This window comes from Rhipicephalus microplus, chromosome 1, assembly GCF_043290135.1.
Source record: "Rhipicephalus microplus isolate Deutch F79 chromosome 1, USDA_Rmic, whole genome shotgun sequence".
NCBI lineage: Eukaryota > Metazoa > Arthropoda > Arachnida > Ixodida > Ixodidae > Rhipicephalus > Rhipicephalus microplus.
Genome location: NC_134700.1, coordinates 112,190,115 through 112,215,770, shown reverse-complemented (window position 1 = coordinate 112,215,770; position 25,656 = coordinate 112,190,115). Strand labels below are relative to the sequence as shown.

At 45.4% G+C, this 25,656-nt stretch overlaps 1 protein-coding gene across 1 annotated transcript in view; it reads left to right on the top strand.

Annotated features, from left to right (window-relative positions):
- The window catches only part of LOC119178254 (cadherin EGF LAG seven-pass G-type receptor 1), a 283,366-nt gene that overhangs the window by 233,199 nt on the left and 24,511 nt on the right, over window positions 1-25,656 (top strand). The window contains exons 5-7 of the mRNA XM_075887183.1: window positions 17,116-17,208; window positions 22,615-22,722; window positions 24,634-24,735. Coding sequence (XP_075743298.1) covers window positions 17,116-17,208; window positions 22,615-22,722; window positions 24,634-24,735 — 303 coding nt within the window. The remainder of the gene's footprint in view (window positions 1-17,115; window positions 17,209-22,614; window positions 22,723-24,633; window positions 24,736-25,656) is intronic.

Genomic DNA, 25,656 nt, shown 5'->3' with positions numbered 1-25,656 from the left:
CTGGAACAAGCATATATATGTAATTATAAGGACCGTAGCGTTTATCACGTTGCGCTGACCAGGCAATGCTTGCACAATAAGTCAAGTGTTTCTAACGCATTGCTAAGACAACACGGTGGTGGCACCTACCCGTTGCTTTGCGTTCTACACCTTATCACCTCCAAGACGGGCGCGCAGGGCGCGCACGCTTCGTTTTCCAAGATAACTGCCAGATAGCTCTCATGTCTCACGTGTGACGTGACTTGATGCGCTCGTTCGCCTCTGCTGCATGCTCGAGGCACTCTAAAGCAGTGCCTCCAGAATGCCATTCACTGATTTTCTTGCGCAGAACATCAAATAAGCGTTTTGTTCAATGTCTCCAGACGCAAGAATATCGTCTTTCGACGACATTTGCAGTGTAACATGCAGATACGAGGCCAATTTTTTTGTCGCATATTATCTCATTCTTCTCATGGTAGGTGAGCTTGTTTCCAGCTGCATTCCTCTTCACTTCCTGTTCATTTATCAGTATTGTATCTAATAAGATCGTGTAAGAGATAGTTAGATAAAGAGGACAAGATAAAGAAAAGGCAGAAATCTTAGCCTAAGAAAATTTCTGTTTGGCTACCTTGTACGTGAGAAGAGAAAGGAGACGTAAAAAAAGGAACGTTAAGGAAAGTCTGTGGCGGTACTGCAATGCCACGGATGTGTCACTGTGCGAGTACAACATATTAACATTGCCTGAGACGAGTCAGAACTTGTCGTTCAGCCAGGTTTCTAAAAAAACGGCCACAATGCCCTCATACAGGTTCGCGATGAATAGTGGGGAAGCCAGAGCCCTAGAATTTTGCTTTCAGCGAGAGGGTAGTTGCAATATAGAAATAAAAATCATGGTATATGTCTGGTTACTAATGTAGGGTACTGGCAGGGTGAAATGCGACAAAAATTTTGAACAGTTGTTATTTTTTTTGTTCACTCCTTACAAATAGGCATCAATGCAGAAACTTCCCTTTGGGTACAAGGTATACGCTACATATATATTGCCATGTTGCCATCGTTCAACGCATTATTTTAACCATATTTAAATAAATGCTCTAGGTGACTTATTTTGCCCAACTTGCGATGCAAAACGAGGCGCTACGTGGGGCAAAACGAGACAGTGTGAAAATTTTATTTCTTGTGTTTTTTGTTTTTTTTTCGCAATATAAAGACATGAAATTTACTCTGGGGTCCCTTACGCAGCCTTAAGGAGCCAAGTCCTTGGGCTCCACGGGTTGAATCAAGACAGAGCGCGGTGTTGTGTTGCTTCAAAACTGCTTGTAGATCAAACATGTACCACCAGTCTTTCTTTGTGCTAATGTACTGTCTTTCTTTGAACGCTTAAACCTTATAGAATAATTCAACGATTGGAGATTAGATATGTTTCGACGTATCTTTTTCACCTTTTTTCGCCGTTTTGATGTGGAACTTCTCAGGCGTTTCATAGATTTTAGCTTCGTCCGCCGGTATTTGTGAGTCAATGAACCTAATGTGCTACATTCAGAATTACTGGCACTTGTTTTTTTTGCTCTTTCAATAAGGGTATTGGAGACGCATCGTTAAAACTCGATCCAAAACGTGTCTGTTAGCGACTTGACTTGGAGATTCCGCCATTTTTATGCGTCTCTTCACAGCATCATTGGGAACACGGAAAAACCTCGATGCAGCGCGAATAGAGGGAGTCATGCTCCGATCGACAAGCAGTGATTTTTTCTGTAGTTTTCATCCCAGGAAGCTCTATGTGATACTTTCTTGTGTGTTAGTATCCTCCTAAACAAAAGAATATAATATATAATGAGTGGAAGGTAATGCTTCAGGTAATAAGACACTATTCAATGAAATTGGCTGCTTTTTGTCGTGTTTGGCCCCTCTCTCATGCCAGAAAAAAAAATGCTTTGTCCCCGGCCATCAAATTAACTAAACTTCTTTATGTTATGTAGCTCCTAGTCTAAACGAAAATAAATATCCACGTTGCTGTACTGACACAGGACTAGCTTCACGCATGGATCCGCGAATTTGGCTGAGCAAAATTTTGCCCCTTTTTGACGGGTGATGAACACACTGACACCAGCTGCGTAATTTTTCTCGTTTGAACGATGTGAACAGTGGCTTTTACACATAAAAAAGTAGACAAGAACCAGCACTTAATGCTGGAAAGGAGAAACAACGAAAAGTAGTTTTTGTATTAGCTACAGAGGCCGGCAAAGTCGCTATGCCGCGTTTTGCCCCATGTCTCATTTTACCCCACCCATCACGTTCGCGAAAATGTTTGTTGATGAACAAGTATAGCGTAAGCGTTTTCTCTAAATACGGGCTCAGGTTCCAGTTACAATGGGCTCTAACGAGAATTTTTCGTATATGAAGCTAATTCCAGTGAGCCCTCATTCTACAAACACTGCTGGCGAAGGCAGACAGAGCTTACGAACAAAAATCTTTGTACGAACAAAAAACTGTTGCCTCAGAAGTGTAGAGGTGCATACCAGCTGAGCTCGGCATTGCCAAAGGTAAAATAGTGCTGTACACAGGACGCGGAGAGGAAGACGAAACAGTAAGCGCGTGATCATTCCGTACGAGACTGAACAAGTATGCTTCGTCTTCGCTTCCTCCACTCCCACAACCCCGAGCGATCTTGCGATCCGACAACAGTCTCTCTGAGAAAGGCTGCGAGCGTTTCCCACGTTCGCGAGCGTGCGCACACGAGAAAACGATTGTGATAAACGAGAGTTCAGTATGATCGTTTAGGGCAGCAACGGCGACGCACGCACGCATACGCCAGTTGCCACCATGAGGCTCGCGCAGCGTCCACAATGCCCCTTCAAGCTCGGTATAGCCGAAACGTCGTAAAGAGGGGTTTTGGCACACGCGATGACAGCGCGAGAACGCCCTTAATGAAGCCGCCCGTGTGATTGGCGATTAATTTCCTCCCGAGGACGACGCGTGCAGCCGCATAGCACGCTTTTGGTGATCGCTGTTGAACTGGCAGACCAACAGGGAAAGTACGGTCCTCGATAATAACGCAGATAAGACGATTTCCACGCAAGACGCGCGTTTTTCTTCGAGACGCCCGGGGGACATTTCCGGGAGCACAGTACGCGAGGTCTTCGTCCTCGCAGCTTTTGTTTTGAGTTTGGCTGTGCCTGGGCTTGAGAGCGACGCTTATGGAGCAAGCACGAAAACGCTGGTCTGCGCAACACCGCATCGCCGCGTATGTGTTCGAGTGGAAACAATGCCGTGCGACTATACAGATTCTTGGAGCAGATATGACACGAGGGGAGATCATCAAGGAAAAGCACAGTTCGTCGATATCCGACTATTTAGGTGAATGAGTGCACCGAGTGTTATCTGGCTTATCGTAGTTGTCATGCACTTGTGGGACGTGGCACTACACGCACCGTTTTAGAGCTTCGACGCCCGTTCCTGCGTTGAGCATCGTCGCCGTCACTGTCGGTGTCGTAACCGATAAACATAACAAGTTAAATTTAAAAAAAAAATGAACCTGGGCCCTCGTGGTGGCACTCGAATATTCTACCATAGAGTCATGCTGGTGCTTGAAACTCATTTGCAAAAAGACCCTGCGCAGGCGTCATGTATGGACGGAATCTCGTTCACCTATTTATTATAGCATACCAGAAAACAACAATCAGTAGTAAAGAATGCTGGTTGCGTTACCAGAAAACAACAATCAGTAGTAAAGAATGCTGGTTGCGTAACAAATATGTGGTTTCCTGCTTTTTTTCCCATCGCAAAGCGATCAGCCGTAGCTCTTCGTCATCATCAGCCACAAGCAACGTCAACAACGTGCACGTTATACCTTACAGATGTCAGGCCGGATACCTGACTTACCCACAGAAACATGAATAATTACGTAGTGGGGGCTGCCGTACTTCACAAACATTACGGTTCATGAAGTATTAGATGCCTCGCAGAAAGCCGAAACTTCAAACGCTGTTTATCATGCCCCAACTCGAAGCTGCGTGCGCTCAGAATTCGCATTAGGCAGAATCGTAACCATTGTGAATTTTTCCGCTTACGCGCTACACACACAAACACGTGTACATAGAAAGCCGCATGGCTGCTTACATCCGTGGAGATCCTTCTCCACGTTTAGAGTATCGCAAAAGACGGGAGCACAAGACAGGCTTACGTAAAGACAGTCAAGACAAGTGAACGCTTAGTGCATCCCTGTTCTCTTCTCCTGTTCGCTCTGTTTTTTTTTTTAAATGCGAAGCATTTCTTAGCGAACTTCAACTACTTTGAGCGTATCTATCTATCTATCTATCTATCTATCTATCTATCTATCTATCTATCTATCTATCTATCTATCTATCTATCTACCTATCTATCTATCTATCTATCTATCTATCTATCTATCTATCTATCTATCTATCTATCTATCTATCTATCTATCTATCTATCTATCTATCTATCTATCTATCTATCTATCTATCTATCTATCTATCTATCTATCTATCTATCTATCTATCTATCTAGCCGCCTACGACATTTAGCTCTCCTGACTGTTCCGACAATGATATCGATATCGAACTTCGTATAGCATAACATGACTGTATGAAGAACATATTTGACTAGTCATAACATGAAAATCATGACATGTATGTCATGAATGTCATGGTTTATATTTCATGGTCTTGTAGCTCTTGTGGTGCATGGTTTCGTTCACGTGGCATGTTGCAAAACTGGTATGGTATGGCATGGTTGCATGGCGAACACAAGCGACTGACCCTAACATGATAATCATGACATGCGTGTCATGTAACAACAGGACTACATGCCGCGCTCATGATGCGCTCGCAGCCATTAGGCTAGCGTCTCATATGCCAAATTTATTATAACGGACGAACGGACAAAGAAACTTTATTAAAAAATAAAAAAAGAAACCCTGTAGGGTTACCGGCCCGAGCTCAGGCCACCCCGACGTTTTGTGCGGTAAGGCGTAGCCTTTCCACCGCTGTCCGAGCCCACTGGATTGCCCACAGTTGGTCGTGCAGATCTGAGCTAGTCAGCGCACCTTAGCCAACGCTCCTCGAGAAGGTTCGGTTTTATATTGTTGTCTCGGTATATTACTGTGACATGTGTGCATCGCCATAGAATATTTGCCATATCTGCGTGTTCGCGCTTACATAGGGTACAGCTTGTTTGTGGGTATTGTCTGGAATTTACTCTGTTCAGGTGTACTGGATTTGAAAAGGTTCTGGTTTGCAATCTTCGCCAATCTGTTTCTTGAGATCCGTCTAGCTGTTTGTGTGGTGGCGGATATTCTTGTCGTTGTCGCTTATAATGTGTTAATATGTCACGATACGTGACCAGTCTGTCTCTGTCGTCTTGTATCGCATATTCATTATTGTCATCACCTCCATCGTCCCCATTACCTCTACCGGAGTCGTCCCCCCTTCTGTGGTCGGTGCGGGGGGCCGGGCCGACACTGTCCGAGCCGTGGTGGATTAGTTCTCGCACGGTTCGGTGGGCCTTTTTGTTGAGGTTTTGAGGGATGGTCGTGTCTTCGATGTTTCATTCCCCCATGTGCGCCGGGATCCACTTGAGGTATTTGGGTACAATTTTGCCGTTCCGGAAGTCTTCTGCTCTGCGGTTCTGGATTTTGGCTGCTTCGGTGGAGACCCATCCCTTTGTGAAATTTCTATTGACCATCTTGGAGTCACTGAATCTGTCGTGTTTTCGACCATTCACTACGGCCAGTGCAATGGCCTTTTCTTCCGCTGCCTCCGACGATCTGGTCCTTACGCAGACCGCGGTCAAGGTCTTCCCTTTTGTGTCTATGACCGTCATTGCGAAGAAGGGGCCATGCACATCCCTTTTACTGATATCATTATTTCGGGAATACCAGGTGGCGTCTACAAAAAGCACACCCTCCCGCATGCCATGGTTTTTAAGGATCATTTTCGTGCAGCATTTTCGTCTCCAGTACGTGAATGAATGACGAAGGCATGTGACTGGGGCAAGCACGATAATCATGAGATCCGTATCATGTAACAACATAACTACATACCACGCTCATGATGCGCTGCGGCCGTATGAGTGACGAAGGTATGTGACTGGTGCAAACGTGATAATCATGACATGCGTGTCATGTGAGAATATGACTACGTGCCACAGCCAAGGCGCCAATACAATTCGACGTCACGCGGTGCGCGTGCTCGCCGCCGTTCATTTCGTCGCGTCACGCCGGCGTTGCCAGGCGCCGGTCCTGCCATACACTCGCAGGCGCGCGCCGTGCTGCGTTTCTTTAACGCATGCGCGTTTCAGCGCGCCCGGCGTCCCTCCGCAACGAAAAAACTGGGTAACGCATCGGCGCGAAATACAGCATGTCGCATTTCACGCCGGTTGCCATCGGGCCGCGCCGACGAACGCTACAGAGTGCTTGACGAACGCTACAGAGTGTCAGACTACAGAGTGCTCGCGATTTGCTAACGTAGCGTCGCTGCGCCCAGCGTGCACGCGCGTCAACGCTACATTGGAGTACATTGGGCCCTTCATAATGCGCTCGCAGTCGTTTTGCTAGTTCCACGTATACCAAATTTGATGTTACGTGACGTCAATGGATGATGAAATATATGAGTGGTGCAAACACGATAATCCTGAATCGCGTGTCGTGTAAGAACATGACAACATACCACGCTCATAGCGTGCTCGTGGCCGTTTCGCTAGCTCCACATATACTAAATTTCGCATCACGTGACGTGAATTGACGACAAAGGTAAACGACACATCCAAACATGATAATCATGACACGGAAGTCATGTACGGCATCATTTACCTCCACCTCGTAACGTTGGGCTGATTTTAAAGTGACATATCAACCTTTCTCATTCGTGATTCGCTTATCATCGATTCCCACTGCACGTGGGATCTGCCATTTTTTTTTTTTTTTTGGTTTCTGTGAACATACGCCAGCGCACTCAGGCGAGCTCTCTCGCGCACTTCATTTCACACAAAAGACCACAGGGCAATGTGCTGGACAGCTGGAAGGTTTATCGTTACTGGAAGAAAACATCTACCCGTGAAACGAATCCTATGCGCATGCATTAAACACCACCGCTATCCGGAAAAAAATTCCAATAAGGGTGATTGCACATTCTCTTTAATATGAACCTTAATCTTCAGTTTTAAAATATTCAACGTGAACTGAACCCGCCCCGTTTTACGTCTTCTAGAGAGTTTTCATGAGCTATGCATGGCGTACTCTATTGCTGACCTTGACGGCCTCGTTAGAACGACGACTGAATGCGGAAACACAAAGAAAAAGAAAAGCAAATGTTGTACTCTCTCTTGTTTTACTGTGCTCTGTTCGCGTTTATTCTTGCGTTGTTAGTATGTTATGAATGTCTTTTTCATTGCGTTATTGCATTCGCCCCTCCTGCATGGTCCAGCATATTGGCCTGCAGTATCGAGAAAGAAATTAAATAAATAAATAAATAAATAAATAAATAAATTCCTTCCGCTATCGCGTTCTGCTCTCAAAGGTGAAGTTCAAGCGCCCTCCACGTTTTTTTATCGTATTTTGTTTCGATATATCGCACATTCGTGCATCGTTGCCAGAGCGCGCCGTCCTGGCCAACTACAGTCCTGCCCGGTCTCCACGCCTCTGCACGCGACGGCGTTGGAGAGATGCGCCAGGCGGCTTGTCCCGACGCGCCGGCTCTACCTCTCACGGCGTTGACCTTTCACCCGCGTGCGGCTCCCTACTCTTGCGTTTTCATCGTCGTTGTTTCTTACGCGCAGCAAGCGGCACCGCCGGTAATGATTTTCACCGCGACTCGACCTCTGACCCGACGCTTCCGCAGAGATGCCGAGCTCGAGCGACTAGCAGTCCCATGCATGAATAGCCGACTAATTAATAGCCGCGCGCCGCAGGTATACGCTAGCACATGTATCCATAAGTTCTTTACAGCTTCCTGGGCATATTTCTTATACTTTTATTTCAGTTATTTTCCAGACCATTGTTCTTCTCGGCAGGTCTTCGCCCCAATTCGAATGGCCTCTTCAACTTCTTTATGTTATGTACTGTATACTTCCTTAAATGTGAGGTAGAAGGTAAGTAAAATTGGCATGTTACAGAATGACGCATGATGGAGGGTTCACCGTTTTTTTTTTATATTGGTTTCAACTCATATTAACGATAGAGAGTGGTTAAACAATGATTACAGCTGAATTGGCAATACACAAGCGCTAAAATATTCGTGAAGACCAAAAAGAACGAGTCAAGAAGGTCGACCACGGCCGAAAGCACATTGTCTAAAGCTACTAGAGTTCAACTGCTAGAGTTCAGAATAGCAGATTGATGTGCGCCGGATTTCGTGTTGCGACTGGTAGGAATCGCAAAAGTATACAAATGCGCATTTACCGTGCTTCGGTAAAACTCTATGAAGCACATCATTTGCTCAGATATAACCCGCAACGTATAGCTGAAGCGTTGCCTTATAATTAAATGGTCGTTTCAACTCGAACTAGGATACCCGTAGTTTATTTTCTTGCGTAATAATTCAGACAGCACTCACAATTGAATCGCTGCTTCCACGCCATTATCAAAATAAATTCCGTGTGTTTCATGAGAGGATGTTTTTTTTTTATGGTTCACAAAATCTGCGCGCGGCTATACATTGTGGACGTAAATAGGCACCTAGGACATGGAAATAATTTCTCAGACAAAACAATGTAGAGAAGATGAATTCGTAACAGTTATAATAAAGAACATGGGAACATGGGAGAGGCCTTTGTCCTGCAGTGGACGTAGTCAGGCTGATGATGATGATGATGATGATGATGATGATGATGATGATGATGATGATGATGATGATGATGATGATGATGATAAAGAACTGTAATTTGAGACCAGGTAGGAGCGTAGGCCTAGCCAGAGAAAGCCGAGCACCTCGTGCTTAGCGCTGACGATGTGTTTGCCGAGCTCTGCATGACCCACTACTTCTTCATTACACAGTGTTCAAGATTACGGCACATTTTGCTTGCTTATCTTTGCAATGCCGGGGTCTGGCATCTTCTTTCAAGAGTATTGTACCGCTTACTAATCAGAAAACCGTCGAATGCTCATTGCCTTTTGTTTGTTTTTGTTTTTCTACATGAGCACGAAAATAGATGAGAAGGAAGCAACATGAGTCTATTTATCGACACGGAACGTTGCTGGAAAACTTTTCAGGGCACGTTGCCTTTTTTTACGTAAACCTTAAGCTTCAATAGTCTTTTACTGCAACGATGGATAAGAAAATAGATCATGGTGTTAGAGGCATAATAGGGATTTTTTTCGACGTTAACCTAGCTGGGTGAAAATAGTGTTTTGCGTATTTTTTGTCAACGTACCCGTGTAGACGAGCAATAAAGAGAACAAGAATACCCCTATTTTTCTGCTGCAGTCCTGCACATGCCATGATACTTATTCCGGAATATTTTACTTGGCGTGGTTAGTTTATGTCTCTTGCGTCTCGCAGTTCGAGCAAACGGATCAGTAGGTGCTACCCAAAACAGGGATTTTTTTTCGTGTTGATTATGCCGTTTCCCTGAGCAAGACAAAGACAGAGTCAATCATGGAATCCAGCAAAGTCAAACAAGCCATTTACTTAGGCGTTAACAAGGCGTTAACCCACCATGCGACCGTCAAAGGGATTGGCTTGCAATATACGCTCAGACGCGGGGCGCATCGTTAGCAATGTGGCAGTACCAGAGCGCTTTTGTACAAAAGCCTCAAAACCACTCTACGGAAGAAGGGTGACGACGGCGATGTGCCCGAGTTTGTCGCTGCGCCGTGCATCCGCTGCGGTCCAACTGAGGCAAGATGCGCACGACAGAAACGGAGGACAGAGAGGAAGGCCACGCATACTCAAAATACCAAGATGAGAAGTATGAAGAACCAGCGAGAAGAAGGCGGTGCGCGTGTTTGTGCGGTGCCTTACCGAGCTGCGGTCACCCGTTGCTTCCTTCCTCCCTCGGAGCGTGACGGCAGCTCGGCACGGGTCGGGTCTCCCGGTCACCGCCGGTGCCGCGCGTCTTCGAAGCATGCGACGTCCGCCTCTCACCGTTCTTATTGTGGTGTCACGTGGTGCAGACACGTGTCGCACAAGCAGGAAGCGCTAACTAAACGTGTCGTTAACGCATGTTCATCGATGAAAGTGCAATTTCGATGAATATGAGCGTTATTGTCGTCTCTCAATGTGGAGCTGACATTCGGACGCGCATGATTAACAAGAGAACTGGGCCCATATGTCAACTAAATATTTTCCTTGTGCGACACGGACTTGAACAAGCGGCTCTAACAGCAATGCCACACACCGCGAAAGACAAGACTGGGCTGTGACTGAGTGTGCGCGCGTGTACTGCCGAATGTGCTGTGTCTATCTCTCTTCCCTCTCTGCTCTCTATCTTTCATCTCCCCCATCCCCCTCCCATGCGCAGGGTAGCGAACCGGCTGCCTATAGGCTGGTTAACCTCCCTGCCGTTCTTTTCCCCCTATTTTCTTTCCTTCATTGTGTGATTACTAGCCGGGAAATATTTACCGCACTATCAAATCCAAGATTTTTTATATGTTCGTTGATTGCGAGCCCATCCGAAATTATATCCGAATTCGCCGTTAACATTCGCCCTCTTCGTAGTTAAACAACCGATGACCATCGTAATGATCGCTTCCCTGCGAATAATTTTCTCACAGTCTGTTGTGGCATTATCGTGTTTGTTTTATGCATTTGATGCATTTTATACCATGAAAAATGAAAGTTGATGCACCATGGCCTAAACCCTTCAACTAGATCAGTTTTGATTCCTGTTCAAATGACTGGGAACAGCCACACTGCGAAAACTCCTCATCTGGATCAGGTTGTTAAGTTTTTCTGGTGCTGAAAGAATTACTCTTGTCATTGTCTCAGTATAAATATCCCTAAGACCATTACTGTAGGTAGGGACCAACGGCGGTAAATTGTTTGACTGACATCTGATCATTTTTTGTGCTTCGATCAGAAGCTTATGTACGGGACCTCCTCAAGAAACATAGATATGCTACATAGAGCTGCATGACCTTCGAGTAACTGTTGCGAATAAACATATTTACTCTGGCTTGTGTGTAGTTTTCATGAAGACATGACTCCGTTATAGCATTGCCTAGACTAAAGTTGACAACTCTTCCCTCACTTATATTTCAATCTGCTTCATTATACATAAGCAGGAGAATATTCCGGTTTTACATATACAATGGGTCTCTTGGCCAGAGAAGCCTGTCTGATTATAGAAACTATATTATACAGCACACCCAAGCTAAACGTTTCCACCGCGTGAGTTAAATGATTAAGAGCTTAATGAAGCATTGGATATTCACAAGCCCAGGAATCTCAAACACTGCCCCTTCCCCCGTATGTCCAACTTCAGCGCCATACAGTGACGCCACTCGATGAGCAAAGTATGAAAAAAAAAATGAATTTATCTCCGCAGGTTTCAGTTAGCAATGTCGAGTGATCGTACAAGCTTTGGTGTACAAGCTTGCTTCTATACCCACCTGGTAGAATCGATATCATGAATTATTATGAGGTTTTCTAATGGTATACAGGCTTGTCATATATGTGACGAAGCTAAGGTATTCACGAAAGCAAACGAGGCCACTTGCCCGGAGCTCGCTGACCGTGGACAGCGCGTACAGTACCGGTCATTGATGGAAAATGGGCAACTAGAATGCATGGGCGTGGTACCGGCGTCTGTAAGGACAATAATTTACAGAAGAACACCACGTCATCTGATATATAAACAAGCAGTGACAGAAGAAGAACCGCTGCTTGACCGAAATACAAGATATGTAGACTGTTATTTGCTCGTATGTGGTTATGATATCGATACTCCGCTATCACGGCATGAGACCAAGGACGTGTAGTGTAGTCTCGCAAGCAACCTTTGACTGTACGCTGTGGTCAAAATGACATAGCTGGAGTGCTCAGAAAACACAATTGAGTTAATGATGTGTTCTGTATTCTTCATCCATGTTTAGTGTTTCTGAACATGCCTCTCTATCCATTTGGCTTCTTTAATCATAGCCACAACCTCCATGCTAGATGACGTGAGACGTGTGTTAGTCAACATCTCCTAGGCGTGTACTTATTATACCGCTGTCGACATCTCTGGACTGAAAACTTCTAATTGGTTGCTTTCAACTAGGTATAGTGGGAACTACAAAAAGTGTAAAATATGTGTACATAGATTGCTTGCAGAAATTCCGGCTTCTAGTGAGGCTGTTCGGTTTGCTCTTACTGAGTTTCGTAACGCATCGCAAACTGCGTTCTCCTCTTCATAATTCCTTTACCACAAATACTTTTCGGTTGAGCGTTTAAAGCAGTTCGTTCTCTCTGAGGCTGCATTCCGACCAGGCAGCGTTATAAGCGGTGTCATGTCCTCTTGAAAGCACATCTTTGGTGTGCACATTATTGTAGCACTTGCGAAAAAGAAAAACTTGAAACGAAAATAGCCTGCGGTAAGATCGAAGTCTGAGTAGTTGGTACATAACACTGAAATAAAAAAAACAGTCAAAAAGACAACGCAGAAAGGAGCGAAGTGGCACAGACTATGACTGCAGTAGCAATTGTGCTCCATTGGCAATCAACATCGTAAAGAGGCAATAAGCAAAATGGCTTAAAAATAGGTGGACATGCAAGTGAACGAGGATGACCGTCAGAGTTGCCAAGGACTGTAGCTTTACAAAACTGGAAAAGCGGAAATATCGCCGGCGTGCTTCAGCCAAGAGCCTATATGAACTAAATTTGTTTGTTTTTTTTCTTAATCTTTCTGAATCTACTTCTTTTTATTCCATGTCATGTAGATGCTGCGGTTACCCTTTTGTCAGACGTGCAACGAAAATAGAAACGCTTAGCATTGAACAACTCCATATATATGCATCCATCGCTTCAAGTAAGGTTAGGGTGGACCACTGAGCGTGTTGGTTTTCACGATCTGAGATTATTAAGCGCAAAAATGACGACGAACACGGATTTCGTATATCTCTATCGCGTTGTCCGTCGTTCTGTTCACGCCGTTCATCTTGGTTCAATCAAGTACACATATTTACAAACAGCTCGCTATGCAGCGGAATATATATATATATATATATATATATATATATATATATATATATATATATATATATATATATATTTCTCGAAGCCCTCCGCTGCAGTACCTCTCACAATGATATCGTTGTTTCGGAATGTGAAAACGCAGTAATTAGTATCAAAGTGCGCATAGCCTATGTAAATAGTCACTTCTAAATAAATATCAGCCCGATTTCAAAAAAAAAATGTAGACAGTTGACGACACAGCACGCCTGGAGTGCCTCAGAGGAACACAAGAAAACAGCTGTGGTTATCTCTACAAAACAAGGCCGAAATTTTTTTTATGTCACACTTCATGTCGAGACGTCAGTGTTTACAGAAGCGTGACGACACTATATCTTGGAATGCGGCGTAGTTTGTTTGTGTTATTCGCAAGAAACACGCCGCAACTACACGTTTAAAATCGTGTATATGTCCTGCGAGGTGGTCATCAGGTAGTGCCATTGCAGGGCGTATTGTATTCTTCAGCTGCGGACACCGTTCACGACTTGTGTTAGCGTTGCGCGCTTGTATTTGCCCGTCATCCAAAGTCTGTTCTTTACTTGTCTACGTGACAGGGTGTCTCCACGTAATGCGCAGTGGGATGGCATTTGCCGGCCTAATGGATGTTTATTTTATCGGCTATGGTTTGTATTTAAGCTAAGCTATCTGCGCATGAAAGTGTATATGGCTTTTTTAAACTGGCCATTTAGTTTGTGTGTTTTGTTAGTTTTGGATCAAGTAATAAGCGCGCATGAAATTCTGAGGGTGGGGGAGGAAGGTGGGGTGGAAGTGGGGGCGTTGACTAAATTGCACATAATTCGAACTCTAACGAAATTGGGCTGTTATAAGTGGTTCAACCTATTTTGTGCTTCCTTCTTTTTATTGCTCTTAATTTCAACAATATGTATTCTCGCTACGCCACCTACTGAATTTGTCTACTTGAATTTGTTTATTTCACACAGTGTATTTTTCATTTGCTTACAACATGGAATCGCAGGGCACATAAACGATGCCGTTCGTTTACGAGCACTCATGCCCCGATCAATGCTGCTCGGCCGCATTCGAGCAGAGGCACAGTTGAGCTTTTGTGCACCGGCCGCCGACGTACGATGCTGCGATATATACGGGTGGTATTCCACGTCCTTCTTCCGTACCCCGTGAAAACAGGGTGACCGCCGCGACGACGGGGGTCCCTGAGAACGCAGCGACCGGCAATGTCTCCGCTAGCGTCGTCTGCATCGACCTCCTCCCTGCATGAGGCCCCCGCGCTGCTTGTCTCTCACGCCGTTCAGAACACTTCGTATCGCGTGCGTCCCCCTGGAAGGAACGCCAAACAGGCAATTGCAGGGCGCAGGACGTCCGATGAAAGACGCTCGATGAGGGAACACCAAGGGCTAGAACGGAAGCAATCACGTACGGCAAGAACGCCCCTAGGAAAGAAGGGGCTCCAGTTTGTTAAACATATTGTTTTACATACTGTTTTCTCTGGGCACGTCTTAATTTCCGGGTGTCCCCACCAACGACATTTCGTTGTAGCTTAGCTCTGTAATGGACACTGTGCAAGTTACACTGATGTGGGTCGTTTGGTGAATGCAGGGCAGGTAGTCAGGTGACGTCCTCAAATGAATACCTAGCAATCACGTAAATGCATCCCATGTGGAATTGAATCGGAATACCCTTATTCTAGCCAGGCCACAAGTCCACGTGCTTTACGGCTATAAGAAAAATCTATACTGATAGATGTGTTTTGTTAATTTTGTTACGATGATTGAGAAATTACTTATGGATAGCAACTTGAATGCGTAAAACGCATCGACCGTTGCCACGAGTATCCAGGTGGCGCTTCACGAAGAATTTTGTACAGCATGCGATCAATATTTATTGCAAATTTTTACAACCAGATACCTTCATGATTTTGGTAGAGGATGAGACTTTCGGGTGTCATAGACGCTCCTCTCGATAGCAGTGGTCTCTCCCCCCCTGGCCCCGCCGCGGTGGTCTAGTGGCTAAGGTACTCGGCTGCTGACCCGCAGGGCGCGGGTTCGACTCCCGGCTGCGGCGGCTGCATTTCCTATGGAGGCGGAAATGTTGTAGGCCCGTGTGCTCAGATTTGGGTTCACGTTAAAGAACGCCAGGTGGTCTAAACCTCCGGAGCCCTCCACTACGGCGTCTCTCATAATCATATAGTGGTTTTGGGACGTAAAACCCCACATATCAATCATCAGTGGTCTCCCCCCCCCCCCTGTGGAAAGTGCATTGCCTGGTGTTAGCGAAGGAGATGGTGTGGTGTTACAGCGTCCGCACGGTTTCCACAGCCCGCCGAGAAAAAACCTATTTTTGCACGGAAGTGGTCACAGTATATCGATGCCGCACTAGATCACTTCCTGGACCAGCGGGGAACAAGGTGTATTAGAAACAAGTGTACACCGACGTGACAAAAGATATACCACGCGGACGTAACTGAAAGACGAAAGGAAGACTAAAACACATTTCGACCAACGTGTCCCATGGAGAGCTGTTGCACACTTCTGCTTGCAACTATGGGAGATACCTACAGAAGGGCTGAACTTGCCCAACAATTCATCATGCTTTTTTTCTTTCATCATCACAATTTTGTTGTCTCTCTAACATTGAGCAACGCAAGAGACCACATGACATGCTCGTCTGTATATCTTCAAAGCATGGGAAGAGATTCGGTTGTTTGCGTGACCACGCCAAACGCACGATCATGTATATATGCCTAAGAATGCATAAAACTAGCCAGAAAAATTCCCTCTTTTGGTGAGAACAGGCAAAAGATGGGGAGAAACAATGTTTCGCAGATATATGTCAGTATTATCAAATGATTCATTATACTATACAATGAACCTTTAAAATACGTTTGACATTTTTCGGTAACCCGACATAAAATGTTTGTCTGTTACAAAAACTGCAGCCAATCCAGTGCGCTCTGTTAGAATCTCCATGTGACGAAGCTCTCTCGTATCATATACAACTATTTTGGTGCCGCCACGCCATCGAGTGGCGCTGCTGTGTGACAAAAAAAAAAACATTTATGAGCCATAGCAGTTCAAACTTCTAGCTGGCATTCCCCGTGAGGAGAGAGAAAATGAACTTTCGTGGACGCTAACGTGCACATGGTAAAACGAAACTAAGGCCCAATAGTTACAGACTACTGACCTTTAATAGTTCCTAGTTAAAGTGGAAACAAAATGCAGCATCGCCATACATATTGTAGGGTACTCCACGTTAGCTATACGACTTTACCGCCGCAGTGGAATCGTTGCTGACCTCGATGAACGATTTTGCTGTAAAAGTGGCAAAGACTTTCTGTGGCGCAAGATGACGAGAACCTAAATAATGCGGGCCCTCCAAGCTGTGATTAGTGGGCTTCAGAATACAACGCGCTGCATACTGCTGAGTGATGAACCAGTTGTCAGGGTTTTCGGTAGTTCGCTGTAATATCAACTAACCACCTAGTTGGATTTACAAATCAGTTTATTATCAATATCGAAAGGCACATGGTCTTGTTACCTGCTTATTGGTGCATTAGATGCGTGCACTCGCTATTTGTTTATCACTTCCTGCTTGTTTATGAAGGATGAAAAATACTAGGCCGAAAATACAAAACTTCCCTTTTGTAAGTGCCTTTTGCCATTGGCCAAAAGGCTTCGCTAATAATATGTCCTGTATTGTGATTGGTGAAAGCATTTTTTCACGAACGTATTTAGCGTAAGACGTTTTTGTGAATGGGGGCCCGGCTGGTCAACGCTCGGTTATCGCGGCTGCTTTATCGCATTTATACTCTTCGAATTTGAACGTTAAAAGCACGCAATGTTTGGTCACTAAAACTTAAAACGTCGCCAGGCCACAACACTGTCCTGTGCAAATGTGGATGCCTTCGTCAGCGTTCAACATGTTTGAGAAGTGTATAGAAGTTAAATTGTGACCAGCCTCCTTATACTGTCATTTTTCTTTCCGTTCGCAGAGCATCACTGTGCCGGTTCGAATCATCGTAACGGATGCAAACGACAACGCTCCGGAATTCCAAGGCACTCCTTACTTCCTCAACATCAGCGAGGTACGTGCAGTGACGCAAGTATTGTTTATCTTCCGGTGCCATTCTACGCTGGCAGGTATTTGGCTAGCATTGAATGTCACTGGTCAAGCAATATGGACTATCAACATTTTTTCCGTCCTCACGAAGCTGCGTTTCGTGGGCGACGGCTGAAATTATTAGTGTCATAAACTGTAGCATCTCCGATTCCAGCTTATGGCCCATATACAGCTGAAAACAGAGCCCTTGTATACGAGTGTACTGGCTTTAGGGGAACAACATACCTTCCCCCCTCCTTTTTTTTCACTGACAGTGCCTTCCATCGTTTGGTGACCTCTTGGAAATAGTTATGAAAGCGAAAATATTTCTGATTACGTTATTTCTATAATCACACGAATTGCAGTAGTTTCGCTGAAAGGCATTCAAACGTCTTCCGACGCCAAGCGTAACTATAAAGGTTTTTGCGATCGCCCCTGGCTGCTCCACATTCGTAGTGATCGAACGCAAGAGAGAAGAGAATACCTCCGAATGTTTCACAGCTTTCGTATCTTGGAGCACGCATCCGCACCGTTATGCGACGCCGAAGCCTCGTATACGTAAAACTCTTTCCAAGCTCTATTGGCCTGCGTCAAATTACCCCATGTCTTGTAGGTGGCCTACAAGGGATATATAATTACTACCGTTGGCTGTAAATTGCCTTCGTGCAAATTACGACGCCCGGCTGCTCACCACGCGAGCCCGCGTCCGGCTAAGCCACCCAGCTTGCTCAATTTCATGCCGACGCCCTGATACATGAGCGTATCGGCGCATATATCCATGCGCCAACGGTAACGCGAGGCCGTCGCTGTGCATAGTGAGCGGGCCAAGTGTCACGCACAGGGCAGACATTGTCACGGTGTTCGTTTCCCTTTTGTTTTTGTTTTTTTGCTGCATGCGGCTTGCAACTGCCATGAGTTCATTATTGGGCCGGGATTTCTCTTTCCGCATGCGTAAGCAGCCGCCAGCCCAAGTCCCGAACGCACTCACAAATCGCCCAGACAGAGCTGCCTTTCTCGAAAGCGCATACGTGCAACATGAGTTTATGCCACCAGCAAGATGGGTGGCGCCCTGATTAACGCCCCTTTGTTTGGGCTGCGCATTCATCACGAAGCACAGACCGCGCATGCGGGGAAGTTGCTGGTACGTATCGCGCCTTTTCGTCATCGCGAAGTGCGTTGCTCGAGGCTGCTACAATACCGGTGAGACTCGAAGGAACACTAAGTTGCGCAGAATTGTACACCCGACTCCCGAGACAATGGAAAGGCGTTGTCCAAACGTGCCGTGGTCGCGTGCGTAATTGTTTTACCGTATATACTCGTGTGTCCTTGCCGGGTGCAGATTGGAACTCTTTTATTGGTTGTTCCTGTCCACTTCATTGTCCCTTTGGCCAGTTGTCGTGTACTGCGTATGCGTGTGGAGACTTTTCTGGGCAAAGGACGTCGCACGGAGAGGCGTGTGTGTTCAGCCGTGTCCGCGATTCGCACGTATGAAGGCCCGCGTGCAGCGATCCGCCTCTCGGTGCAGCTCGAGATCGGGACGTCCGCGAGCGTCTCACAGGTGGGGCGTCGCTTCCGCATGGGGCTGAAGACACTATGCGTGGCACGTTGTAGTCGTTCACCACTAGCGTGGCGGAAAGAGCTAGTTGGTATGACATGACGATTGTTACATACCGCGGCAACAGAATGACGACAAATTTCTCTTGTCCCTTTGTCATTGTTCTGTTCTCGCGCTATAACACTCGTCACTACTAGCCGCGTTCCCTAAATCTGAACTTCATTCGCCTTGACCATGCTTGTACAGTTCGACATATAGCACTTGCCACAGTAATTATTGTGTTTATTACGAGCACATGAACATTATCCAGCAAAATAAAAGTAACAGTATATATATATAAACGATGAAACTTCCAAACAAAACATACTATATTACTCATTGCTCAACTATCTGTCATATCATGTTCAAAATTGCAGACCCTCTACATGATGCCAGGCAAAATGAACCATGAAGAAGTTGAAAAAAAAAACATTTTCGTAAACTAACATAATACTTTAGCATCAGCCGCAAATTGAGGTCTTCGTTGGCGTGAGTGTTGCTCTCGTAAATTCTACAAGGTGAACTTGGCCGTGACGCGTGGTGAACTGAGTCAGTCACTGAGGGGCAATAGAATCGGGGTGTGATAATTACGTGCCGTTGGAGTAGTCATATTGGTAATTCAAACAGTGGTGTGTTTTCTGTCCCGACGGCAACTGTACGCTGGTGTCTTCCATCAATACTTCGCGGGGAAGTTCAGAATGGCGTTGCTGTTGGCAGTGTGTTCATTCGTGCCATGAATGTGTCGGTCCCGTGTCGTTGTATTGTCATCTTTGTCAGGCTCCCTTGTTGTTCTCGAACGATAAGAAATATAAGTAGCTGTCTAGGCTAATGTAACCCATTTGAGGAACACTTGGCGACAGCCTCGGGTTCTTCATCTTAAACATGCAGGGGGGAGCAAGGCGTAGACACGAAATAAAAAGTACAGAAGGGTGGCGTCCCAAGGCAGGCAGCACTGACCAAACGAGACAGGTACAACACTCATGGAAACGAGGCTATGAAGGGCTAAGTAACAAACATATTTTCTTTTCAACTGCCTTCACTTGGGGTCATGTCGGTGTGATTTCGACTCGAAGGCGTGGATCAGAGCCAGCATTACCTTTAGAGACCAGATTCTTCAAGACATGACGGGGGTATCTCGAGCGATCGGCATGCTGAAAAGATCGGTGTCGCATTGGGATCGTCAGTATTTGCTTGCATTCGAAAGCATGCATGATCAAGCTAGCATTTATCGGCATCATGGCTTACCGCTTCTTCATTGATTTACTGAACCATAGATTTTCCGACAAAAATACCGAGAGGGAAATGCGGCGCCACCATGTATGCGAATTTCTCAAAGGGCCCAGTTGGAGCACGGGGAGTGTGTCTGCGAGGCTTGTGTTGCCTGGTGTTGAGCGATACTTCTGCGCAAAAGTGAATACGACTGCGTAAATAAAGCTTCTCTAAAACAAAACGTTTATAAGTGGATCTCACCCAGGCGTAATATATTCTAAAATGAAAGTCCACTCACCTTGACGGCGCAGCCAAACGGCGAAAGAAATAAACTGACGACATAAGTGGCAGATAGAACGCACGCTTTTTCGTCTGCCTGCCAACTTTAGGGGCCGTTGATTACTTTTTATGCTTCGTAAAATTCTACATCGACACAAAAAGCTCCAGTTTTAAATGAAACACGTTTCTGTGCAATTACAAGCCTATAGCACAGAAACGTGTAGCTTATTACGCGTTCTTTTAGTTACAGATCAACTTTTTCAATATCAAGCCGGACGCGTCTTCGAGGTGTACAAATCCGAGTCAAGTTCGGAGCTCAGATATCCCGGCATTCCTTTGTATCTAGCAGCTCACTAGCGCCAAACTTCCCTCTAGGGCTGTGTTACTAATATTAGACAGCATCGTAGAAAGCCTACGCAGACCGCTTAGAAGGCAGCACCGAGCTTATGCTGTCTGAGAAATGAAACACGTCTGAACGGCTTCTGCGCAACGAGGCGCCACCTCGCGTCGAGAAAAGAATGGAAAATAAACAAACGTAACTGTTCTATTTTTTCGCTTCATTCGTGTTGAAATCTAAAAAAAAAGACTATTTGTTATTGTCGAAGCGTCTGCTTGCGTGCAGACGACCATTCTAGCGAGATCCGGTCTATCTGAGCGATTAGCTGAGCCGCCATATTGTTTGTGTAGCAATGTAGCCTGCGTCGTATTTGTCTACGATGCCGTCTTTTCGGAGCTGTCTATTTTACCGCCTACGTGAGAATCGGAATGGGACTTAAGATGGCCGCCGTCTATTTAGCTGCCTATTTAGACGTCTACGATGAGTATCGGAACACACCCTAAATAATTTTGTGAGAAAATCTATGCACTGAACCCACTCTGATGACGTCATGTGGAAGTGAATACACCCACTCAGTGGAAAGCCGCAGTACAGCTACTCCGAAGACAGTTTACTGCTTCCTTGTTAACTTTGATGAACGTCGGCCACATTCTTGAGAGAGCCACAATAAAAGGCAGAAAAGCTGGCGTGTTGCATCGGACTTCAAGAGAGGAAGAAACATTTTTAATTAAAAGGCCAATATTGATATAAGCGTAACCGAAGTGGAAAATATAATTTAAGAGGATTACAAGAGATGCACGTGTGCGCACAACAGTGTTATTGCGCTATCAAAGTCGTTCTTAGCATTCAATAGACATAGTTATGAACAACTGGTTTTATATATTATGCCCAAGATGGTTTCTTTGAACCCACATTCAAGAAACGTTACAAGCAGATGTGAAAGCGATTAACATTTGACCCGTTACTTCTAAACATTGGTATCGTCAACTATAGACAGCGTGCGAATAATTATATTCAATAACTTTCAGTATGTAAGAAACGATACTTGCTCTTTTAAGTACACGCGGCCTTCCAAAGGGGCCAGCTTACTGGCGGAGAAGAGCACTGATTGGAAAATAACATGACATAGCAGATTGATGCGGAGTCAATTTCTGTTTTCAGTATATCTGTGGTGTTTCTCGAATGATCTCCCTGTTATAGTTTTGTGCACTTCGCAGGGCTCAGGCACCTGTATTCACAAAAACGTGTTTAAGCAGGAATCGATTGTTGCAGTTAATTTGAGACACTACTGATTATACACTCGTTATTTATTAGCCTAGGCCTTCCGCTAGTCGTGAAGAGCAGCTGCAAATGAAAAGATTTTGTGAATCTGTCTTGACTTGTTTATAACAGACTTGTCGCAACGAATAAGCAAGGCCGGGCGGGCAGCGAAAGCGCGGAAAGCGCCCGCACGTCATTTCAGATAATGAAGCCACGCGTCGCTACCGAGCGGCATACGACGCGCGCACTTCAGTTCAGCCACGCGCGCCAGCTTTTCAACCCAAAGAAGTAGACGACCCGGCGGCGGTCAAGTGATGGGGAGGACGGCGTCGAGCGCTTTCCGACAAAACACGGAAGCCGTTCTGCGGATCGCCGTCGTCTCCTTTCTCGGACGCATACAAAAGAGTCTGTTTTCTCTTTGTCTGCGTCAAGCCACTGCCAAAGGGATGGAGCACTTTCCTTCTGGTAGCGAGGAAGCGTTTTGAAGAAGTACAAGAAGAAGCGGCACCTGCGTTTCGCTACAGATGCCTTGCATGGCCAGGAAGTGCAGTGAAAGGACTCAAGCACCGTATACTGGCCAGCAGAGAGTGTCCAGAAAACAAGGGGGTCATCCTCTAGAGGCGTATATAGACGTCAAAGGGAGTGTGAAGGCATGACAGAACTTATTTTTCTAAGCTTTTCTTTTGCTTTTTTTGTTTTTCTTCGTTTTGCAGAGCACCGCGCCTGGTACGATAGTCATGCAAGGCATTCGAGCCATAGACAAAGACCAGCCTGGTCCCTTCAGCACCGTCGAGTACTACGTCGAAGACGGACAGCACTCGGTAAGTTTCGCGTCCGCTAGTTTCTCCCCCCGCCTCTCCCCCTCTCTCTCGTTGCTTCGATATTGCTTCGTTTTTCGCTTGCCTATTCTCTCTGTTTTCTTCTCTGTGTAGATTGTGTTCTGTATTATCTTGACTCGAACACATTAAGCACTTCAGTCTGTATTTTGCTACGTAGACGACAGCCTCTGTTGTCTTTCACATCTTTTCGTCCTTGCTTTCACTTGTTTATTCGATGAAAGTGACAGTGTGCAGATTACCGCAATGAACCTTGCTTACGTCATAGTTGTGATGTTGTCGTTCTTGCTTACGAAATACTTCACAAAGCTTGATCGTACGTTTTCAATAAAAGACTGAACATCTGTCTAGCACCTTCAGAGTCAGTATATATAAAATTAACACTTAAAAACAATTTCGTGAGAGATGTATTTTTTTGGGGGGGGGGGGGGCTACACAGACTTCAAATACAATGAAAGCGTTACGTCGTCACCTTCATGCGTTTATTTGTTCGCTTGCTAAGGTTCATCGTCTGTTGCTTCCACTACATGAAAAAAAAAACAGTGAATGAACAGCGTGTACCTTTGTTACAGACATCAGCAATCTCTCTTTTTCTGCAGACTGTGCCTTATTTCTTCTAAAATACACCTCATGTTCCTGTAAATTACTGGCACGTCACATATAATATGTAAGGTGTGTGCCCTCCAAGTTTCGCTGGGGCTGCTCGCCCACAATTTCCGTTTGTGGTCACAAGTCGCTCTTCGTTGTATTTTGCGTTACCACCTGTATAGCGATAATCACAGAATTTTTCTAAACTTCAACACGCCATATTGACAATACATACGCACCTGATTTCATTAGGCTGTCATAGTGTCATGCATGTTAATTGGTTATCTACCAGAATCGTAGAATAAGTTATTAAAGCTGCCACAATAGCTCAGAAAACAAACATGGAAGAACCTAGAGGCAGGACAAGCACTATATATATATATATACACGAACTAATCCCCTGTCTTCCGACTGCAGCTACTCCTAATACAGTGATTTCACCAGCATTAAATAGAAGTAGAGTAACTCTGGCCACACACGTGCTTACCAGAAATGTCGCATTGACGTTATTCGTGCCTTGTGTTTTTGCTTTCTCGTACACTTGTAGTAATAAATTGTTTGAGCGACTAAGCAAAGCTGCGTAAAGAATACGGTGCATATGTCCAAAGCTCGCGCTTTTGAAGTCGGGTAGCGGTGACTGTGTACACAAAGGGCCAGATGACAGAAACCAATAGTGTTGTCGGCCTCGTTTTAAAGAACACCGAAATAGCCATCAGCCTCCCACTACAACACTTAAAACATTTCTTGTGTGATGCACACACTGTTTGAGCGAAGATTCTTTAAGCGCGAACTGTCGAACAGGTCACTTTTGTCAATGACGCTTGTTACAGTGCCCTAATACGTTTGTTTGCATAAAAGGGCCGTTGAACCGTAGAGGAAAAATGTTCTGAGGCAAGCACTGTCGTAAGAACAACCAATGACAATGCTGAAGATAGCGATGGCCAACTGGTAAGAATTACAGCTCGCTTACGAAATAAATATTTTGAAAATTTGCCGCCTTTACTAGTGTTTTCAAGTTTTTTTTTTTTGCTGGCTAGTATTCTATAAAATTGCCTGGTGGCATTGGTAACGATATTCCCGGCTTCATTGTTGGCTGTAATGTTCTGTTAAGAAGGTGTTAAACGTTACGTGAATGCAAGTCTCGTTGTTTGCCGTTTCTATGTCTTTACTAGAGTGTAGCGCTTTCATTTCCTCTCGATACAATGTGAGCTGATGCGTGCGATGCACTGTGAGTCAAAGAAAGAGGTTACTTTGACCGTGACGGGCCCGCGCGACACTCATTCGTGCTTAAATACTTCCCTACTGCAGCACCTATTGGCATTCGAAAACCGGCTGGAGGGTTCTTTGGTACTCCAGGACAAGCTGGACCACGAGACACTTCCTAAGTTCACCGTCACTCTCAGGGCGCAGGTAAGCCACCATGGGTGAAACGTGTTTTTTGCCTTACAAGACCTTTATACTGGCGAACAAAAAAAAAACAACTGACGAATGAAATGTTTATGCATCCATCAATGCTGTCTATGTTGAAGATAGCATTCTGAATAAAGATAGAGAATTAAAAATGATTACAGGAATAATACTAAACATATTTGATGCAGTCTGGGGTGGTGCGCCTGCATCTTTCATGCTCTAAGTTGCGGCATTTAGTTGAAGCCTACATAGTGACGTAGAAGCTGTTCCGACGACAAAAGCCTGAGAACACCGAACAATGGTGCACATACGTCGGCTTGTTCATTCAGCTATGATCACTGGACAGTTGTGCAGAAACGCGTTCGTTCGGTACAGTGTCGAGCTCGATTGCAAGTATAGTTATTTACTTACGCCTTCTCTCTTGGTGTTCTTCTTTCCTTCCAACTTACACCGTGACCATAGCTCTCAGAATATGGCGAGAGACTCAGCATTTTTCATCAAATCTTTTTCCAGTCAATGACACCGAGTAACCTTTGTATCGTGAGCTGCTTATTTCTCTTTTTCCTGGAATCACCAGATCTGTTTTAAATGCGAATGCATTTCTTAGTCAGGGCACGTCAGGTGTCTGTCGGTGTCCGCTCACCGGCAGGTATCATCTCTTCGATCCAATAGCAACAGCTGCGGGCGCGCGCGCTTATTCTCGCCTCTAGCAGGTGGTGCGGGCGGAGTAGCGGAGAGTGAGTGGAGAGGAGAAGCATGCTCTGGCTTGCGAGAGCATTCGTATTGCGAGAGCTCGGTCAGCTCGGTGAGCTCCCGCGTGTGTGGAGAGAGTGTATACGAGAGGGTAGGTGCAGTGCTTTTTCGCTCCTCTCGCTGTTCTCTCTTCTCCCTGTGCCCCACCCTCCCGTCTGCTCGCTAGTG